The sequence below is a fragment of the Setaria italica genome, chromosome V (assembly GCF_000263155.2).
Source record: "Setaria italica strain Yugu1 chromosome V, Setaria_italica_v2.0, whole genome shotgun sequence".
NCBI classification, from domain to species: domain Eukaryota; kingdom Viridiplantae; phylum Streptophyta; class Magnoliopsida; order Poales; family Poaceae; genus Setaria; species Setaria italica.
In genome coordinates, this window is record NC_028454.1 from 7101415 (window position 1) to 7108472 (window position 7058).

At 55.4% G+C, this 7058-nt stretch overlaps 2 protein-coding genes across 2 annotated transcripts in view; both read left to right on the forward strand.

The window, feature by feature from the left end:
- Positions 1–3922: 3922 nt before the first annotated feature.
- LOC101770713 (E3 ubiquitin-protein ligase SINA-like 10) lies at positions 3923–5525 on the forward strand. The gene is made up of 2 exons (XM_022826617.1): positions 3923–4276; positions 4481–5525. The coding sequence occupies exons 1-2, from the start codon at positions 3935–3937 to the stop codon at positions 5228–5230; spliced, it is 1092 nt and encodes a 363-aa protein (XP_022682352.1). The 5' UTR covers positions 3923–3934; the 3' UTR covers positions 5231–5525.
- Positions 5526–6539: 1014 nt separating this feature from the next.
- LOC105914367 overlaps positions 6540–7058 on the forward strand; it is a 1792-nt gene continuing 1273 nt past the window's right edge. The window contains exon 1 of the mRNA XM_022826618.1: positions 6540–7046. Coding sequence (XP_022682353.1) covers positions 6540–7046 — 507 coding nt within the window. The remainder of the gene's footprint in view (positions 7047–7058) is intronic.

Consider the following 7058-nt stretch of genomic DNA (forward strand, 5'->3'; position numbering starts at 1 on the left):
GCGCCCACCACCCCTGGCCGGTCACCGCCGTGAGCTACGGGAAGCCGTGCAAGCTGCCGGTGCCGCCGCCGCAGGGCTGGCACATCCTCGTGGCCGGTGAGGAAGAGGAGGACCGGCGCGTGTTCCTCGTGGCCGCGTCCGTGCTCGGCGCGGCCACGGCGGTGTCCGTGGTGTGCGTGAGGGCGAACGGCGACGCGGCGGCGGGGGCGCCGCAGTTCGAATGCGTGCTCTGGGTGGAGGGCCCCGTGCACAACCGGGCGTACACGACGATAAGTTCCACGGTGAGGAGCAGCAACCTGTCTCGCGGTTTCGCGGCGGCGGACCAGGGCATGTTCCTGGCGGTGCCGCCGCAGTTGCTCCACGGCGCTTCCGGCGAGACGCCCGTCCTCACGGTTCGCATCAACAGAGCTGTGCTGATGCAGCAGAGCCCAGCACTCAAACACCATTCAAACACCAATCTAGTGTTTGGTTGAAGTGGGATGGAACGGTCCCGTCTAGTGTTTGGTTGAAGGGGTTAAATGGGTGATATGGATGATATTTTAACACCGTTAACTACAAATATTTTGTGGGTCCCATATGTCATTTAAAGTCCCACATGTCATCCTATATCCATTCTATTTATTTTTTTTCCCTTTTTCAATTTCCTCTTATCTTCTCCGGAGGAGCTCCCGGAGCCGCTCATGGGGTTGGACGCTGGAGAAGCTCGTGCCGCCGCCCGCCCGAGCAGCTCGCGGGGCTACCCATGCTCCTCGCAGGGCCGCCCGCTGGAGCAGCTCCCGCGGTTGCTCGCCAAAGCAGCCCGTCGGCCAGGAGCTCCGCCGCCAGGGCCCTCCGCCCGCCAAGACCTCCGCCGGCCAGGAGCTCCGCCACCAGGGCCCTCCGCCCATCGAGACCTCTGCCCGCTAGGAGCTGGCCTCCGCCGCCGGCAGCCCTCCGCCCGCCAGGAGCTAGCCTCCGTCGCGGGTAGCTGGTGTCCGCCGCTAGGAGCTGGCCTCCGCCTGTGCCGACGAGCAGAAGGAAGAAGATGCGCGGACGGCGGGCAAACGACGCGTGACGAGGGCGAAGTGGGATGCCCCCGTCCGCTCGTTTTGGTGGGATGGGGGTATCCCGCATCTGGAGGGTATATTTCCTCGTAGGGATGTTCCCGTCCCACTTGTCTCCATACCAAACGTGGGACGAAGTGGGATCGTCTCGTCCCGTCCCGTCCCGTCCCACCCGTCCCGTCCCGTCCCGTCCCACTTTGTCCCTGGAACCAAACGCACCCCAAAGAGCTCCGGGAGAGTGCGGTAGCGAGGGTCCATGCATTGCCTGGGCGCTGCAATTGCACAAGAGATGTCTGCATATATTATATAAATACAATTCTTTAGATGAATCTAATAGCACTAATATTAGGTTGTAATTCTATGCAACTTACTTCATTATATGTTGACCAAAGTTAAAGGAAAAATTCGCTACTAGACACTAATCTTATGTGAAATTTGCTGGAAAAAAAACTATGCTATAGTCTCAACTAGTTCATCAACTTGCGTAGAAGATAAACAAATGTTAGAAGTGATAGACTTTAGTTACAAGTTACTCTATACACCTTTTCATTTTCATCATAGTTTTTTCATTTTACATGGCACCTCCATTGGGTTTAACCTGTGATTAGCTAAAATTTAAGCTTAAGTTATATGTTTAACATGGAAATTAATACGCATCGCTTCTTGTGTAAATACGTGGCTAGTATGGTAACACTCACTTCGTCCTGAAATAAATCTTCTACTCCCTCCATCCCAAAAAGATGCAACTCTCGCTTCCCAAGAAGTCAACCAATTTTAAATTTGACCAAATTTATATAAAATAGTACTAACATTTATGGTAAAAAATAAATATCAATAGATTAATCATATGATATATTTTTCATACTAAATCTATTTGGATATTTGAATATTAGTATTTTTTATAAATTTGGTCAAACTTGAAACTGTTTGACTCCTCGAGAAGAGAGAGTTGCATTCTTTTTGAAACGGAGGGAATAGTTAGTAATATTATATATGATAATGATATGAAGCAAAATATTTAAAAAAACTCTAGTCCGTGGCAGTGAAAGATGCAAATGATCAAGAAAGAAGAAGGCAGCGCTGCAAATTGCGCCGTTAGTACCTGTTCACCGCATTGATCAACAACGACGTGGCCACGGAGTGTCAAATTGATGCTCGGCAGATCACTCCCAGAGTACAGGTCCTGTTCCATTGCTCAGAGAACGACAATGCTTAACGAAATTAAGATCCGATCGATCGCTTTTGGCTTCAAAGTTCAAACTACTGTACTATTTCATGTGAAATTCCTATGCTTAGCGAACTTTTTATTTTTTTATTTTTGAGGAAAAGCGGAGACTACCAGTCTACAACTGTGCTTTCTTTTGTCCCATTGCCACTTTGTTTTTACCTTTTTTTATCTCTTCCTATTCTATGTGAGCTATGCCACTTCCCAGCTACTACCAGTACGTACGATTAAAAGTTGGATGCCATGGAATAGAGAATGAGAAGGTGCTCTCCTCGTAATCCGTCTGCTTATCAAACGCCTGCAACGTTGTTAGCTCACTGTCACCAGGTGATCGGCTTGGCCCACCAACGACGCGTTTCAGTTTGCGATGTTGCAGTTCATATCGATGGGCACCTGCTGACCGAACCGAACAGAGTAGCATGTGCTTCTCCATGAGACATGGACGAAAAGCAAGGCGCCCAGCAATGGTGGCTTGGTGTGCCTGCATGATTGCCTGAAAGCCATAGCCATTGGCACCATTTGAGCGTAATGGCACCATTTGAGCAGAAAATGGACCCAACGGTTACTTTTGAGCAATGCATGTCTCGCTTTACTACTCTTTTTTTAACGGCCTACTGTATCTGTATGTTGAGCTTTGAGTTGGCCTCTTTTGAACAAAGGATAAATGCATGTGTTTGATTTTGGGATCAAGTAGAATGGATTGGATTCATCCCATTTTTTTAGGTTGGGTTTAACCCATGTCGTGTTTGGTTGGGAGGCATGAGCCAATTCCAGTTTTTTATTTGGTTAGAGGGACTAAAAAGATTGGGATGGATGCCATTTTAACACCGTTAGTCACATCTGCTAGACTTAACATTTTCTTTTTTTCTTTTACCCAACCTTATCTTCTATCCATGTCGTCCTCCACTCCCGCAAGGCCTCCCCGTGGAGTTGGCGTTCCCCGCGGCAGTGGAGGGGGGAGGCGGAGCCCGGCTGCGGCGGCAAGGACCCGAGGGTGATGGTCGAGGAAGTAGAAGAGCGTGCATGGGATGATGGCCGGCGGAGGGTGAACTAGCCGGCCGGTGGCGGAGCTCCCATAGGTGGGCCCCGCAACCACCTCCGCGAGCGCACGAACGGACTCGGACGGAGCTGACGGGGAAAGAAGCGGGTCGAGTGCATCTGCTCGTTTTGAGCGGATGCATTCGACCTGCATCTACGGGGTATATTCCCCTCGAGGTCCGTTCCAACCCACGTGAATCTCCATCCAAACACAAGTCCATTTGGGTTCGATCGCCCGAACCCTCAAACCAAATACACCCGAACAGATTTGACAAGGATGGAGGTGCAAAATAGATTTTAGAGTTTTGTTTTTTACAAATACTTTGGTTCAAACGCTGTAAATAAATTCTCCCACAAGATTCGCCTCCCCCTGATCAAGAGATGTAGTTGCATCATTGCCTCATCTAACCACCGGTCACACTCAAGGCTAATTGCCTGTGCAGCTGTTCTACCACCCCTTTTGTGTAGGAATGGATACTTTTGTCCATACACCGCCGCAAGGGACTACTGCTATTTGTGTGCTCTACAGCTCTGCTCACTGCCCACGGCCGATTCAATCGTTCAGACTTCAGAGTCCACTCCACGCCTCCACCCAAAAGTTCTCGGCTCTCCTCCGTCTCCGTGGCCCATGTCTGAGCAGCAGAAGAGGGTTTCCACGCCGGAGAACGGCCACGGCGGCAAGAGGCCGAGGGCGCTGGCCTCACCGGACGGCGGGGTCAAGCAGGAGCGGCGAGGGCAAGCGGAGGCGAGCCAGGGCGGCGAGGGAGAGGGAGCCGTGGTGGCCGTGCAGGCCATGGACGATCCGCAGATCAGCGTCAGGATCTCCGTCGCCCGTCTCCACTGCAACGCCTGCCTCGTCCCTCTCAAGCCCCCCACCTTCAAGGTCCGTTCGCTCTTCCTGCTGATCGCCATGGTCGATGGGATGATTTGGGAGAGGAAATTTCGGTTCTTTTTCGGGTGGATGGAGAGGGTTTTCTGAGAGGAAATCTTGCACCTATTTTTTTCTTTTCTTCCTGGATGGAAAGGGTTTTCTGGGAGGAAATCAAGAACTTGGTTCGGAGTGGGGGGTTTTGTTTGAATCTTTTTTGGACGGGAAGAAATTCTGTGCAAGGAAACGCTGATGTCATGATCGATTGACTCCCCCAAGCTGTTTCCGTGGTGTTTTTGGTTGCAGTGCGAGGCAGGGCACGTCGTGTGCTCCACCTGCCGTGGCAGACACGGCCAGGGCTGCGCCGGCGCCGGCGCCTACGCCGCCTGCGTCGAGCTGGACGACATCGTGCGCGACGCCAAGGTGCCCTGCGCCTACGAGGAGTACGGGTGCACGAGCTGGGTCGTCTACCACAAGGTGGTGGACCATCACCGCACCTGCCGCTGGGGGCCCTGCTTCTGCCCGGACTCCAGCTGCGAGCTCTACGCCTCGCCGGCGAGGCTGGCCGAGCACTTCGCCGCCCACCACGCCTGGCCCGTCGCCAAGATCGCCTACGGGAAGCCGTGCAAGCTCGCCGTCCCGGGGCCCCAGGGCAGGCAGGTCCTCGTCGGCGAGGGCGACGGGTGCGTGTTCCTGGTGTCCCCGTGCGCGCTCGGCGCGGCCACGGCCGTGTCGCTGGTGTGCGTGAGGGCGGGCGGCGACGCGGTGGCGGGGGCGCCCCAGTTCCGCTGCAAGCTCTGGGTGGAGGTCGAGGGCAACAAGGAGAACCTGGCGCTGGTCACGTCCATGGTGGCCAGCAGCAACCTGTCCGGCGGGTTCGTGGCGGCGGAGCAGGGCATGTTCCTGGCGGTGCCGCCGGAGCTGCTTCACGACGAGTCCGGCGAGGCGCCCGCCCTCATGGTCCGCATCGACAGGGCCGGCGCAGCCGCTGCCGCTGCCAGTGCCAGGTCCCCGTCCGCCACGCCGCCGTCGAAGCTCCCCAAGAGGCTGCAGTAATGGCGAGAGGAAACTAGTAGGCAGCAATTAGCTTGGTTTCATCAAGTGCCTCCCTTGATCTTTTGCATCTGTATTGGCAATTAGAATTTCAGTGTGGCATAGCAGTTGCTGGATCGGCAAGGATCAATATCCTGTGGTGGCATGGATTGGTACTCTGATGTTAAATGTCTGTGGATTATTCACCTGACAAATGCGGTCTCCTAGTACTCTGATGTTAACGTCTCTGGGTTTTATGTCTAAGTAGCCATTTGGAATGTGCGAATTGCATGCTGCAAGTTTGTTTTTGTGTTCTTGATGGGCCATGAAAGTTTGCACTCTGAAATCAACTGCATTGTGATATTTGGGGAAGGGGAATCACAAGATAGATGTATCCATTTCTATGTAGAACACTAGCACCTGACGTGCAGATCAACCAAACCTTTTGTAATCTTTCCATCCAAAGGTCCTGCAGAGAGGATCATGACTTACTCATGATGTTATCTTTCCCTGTTTCTTCCCGGTGTTTTGTTCCTTTTTTATGAGGAAATCTCCGGTGTTCCCGGTGAGGATTTGCATTGATCAAGGAACGCTCACCTGTGGCTGAGGAATTGGCCGCACACTAGAAACGGCAACACTGCACGGTTCCCTTTCGTCCTTGCCACTTTGAATGTGAGTCATGTCTGAGCAGCAGGCGACGAAGAGGGGCTCGGCTCCGGCGGACGGCGAGCACAGCCGCAGCGGCAAGAAGCCGAGGGCGCCGCCGCAGGCCATCGCGCCCCGCGCCGTGGTCAAGCAAGAGCGAGAGGAGGAAGGCGACACGACCCAGGGCAGCAGCGAGGGAGAGGCGAGCCAAGGCGGCAGCGAGGGAGGGGAAGCTGTGGCGTCGGTGGGACTGGAAGCCATGGATGAGCCGCAGATTAACCTGACCATGGGCGTGTCCTTGCTCCACTGCCAGGCTTGCATTCTGCCCCTCAAGCCTCCCACGTTCGAGGTGAGAATTTTTTTCTACCCCACTGGTCATGGTGACGCATGCAAAAGGATTTCCGTGGAAATGTGGTACCAAATGTTCAATCTTTTGGGGTTTTCTTTTGGTAAAGATTGGTACTTACATCTGTGGGCTATGGCTAGTTGAGAATTTTTCAGTCTGCGAGTTCTTGCCGTGTGTTTGTGGTTGCAGTGCGAGGCCGGGCACGTCGTGTGCTGCACCTGCCGCGGCAAGCACGGCGAGGCGTGAGGCCGCGCCGCCACCTACGCCGCCTGCCGCAAGCTGGACGCCGTCCTGCTCGACGCCAAGCTGCCGTGCCAGCACCACGAGTTCGGATGCAAGAGCATGGTCGTCTACTACCAGGCCGCCGACCACCACGCCGCGTGTCCGTGGGCGCCCTGCTCCTGCCCGGGCGGTTGCGGCTTCCTCACCTCGCCGGCGCGGCTCGTCGAGCACTTCCACACCGACCACCGCTGGCCCGTCACCAGCGTCCGCTACGGCCCGGCGTGCAAGTTCCCCGTGCCGGCGCCGGCGGAGGGCTGCCACGTCCTCGTGGGCGAGGGGGACCGGAGCGTGTTCCTCGTGTCCCCGTGCGCGCTCGGCGGCGCGGTCACGGCCGTGTCGCTGGTGTGCGTAAGGGCGGGCGGCGCCGCGGCGGCGGCGGGGGCGGCCCAGTTCAAGTGCACGCTCTGGGTGGAGCTCCCGAGCAACAAGGACAAGCTGGTCCTGATCATGTCGGCGGTGCGCAGCAGCGATCTGTTCGGCGGGTTTCCGGCGGCCGACAAGTACATGTTCCTGGCGGTGCCGCCGGTGCTCCCGCACGACGCGTCCGGCGAGGCGCCTGATCTCATGGTCTGCATCGAC

Bases quoted from the DNA above. Each gene is read 5' to 3' on its own strand.
- LOC101770713 (XM_022826617.1), top strand. From the start codon at position 3,935: ATGTCTGAGCAGCAGAAGAGGGTTTCCACGCCGGAGAACGGCCACGGC. The intron at 4,277-4,480 runs GTTTTCTGAGAG...TTTTGGTTGCAG, and splicing joins TTTTCGGGTGGATGGAGAGG to TGCGAGGCAGGGCACGTCGT.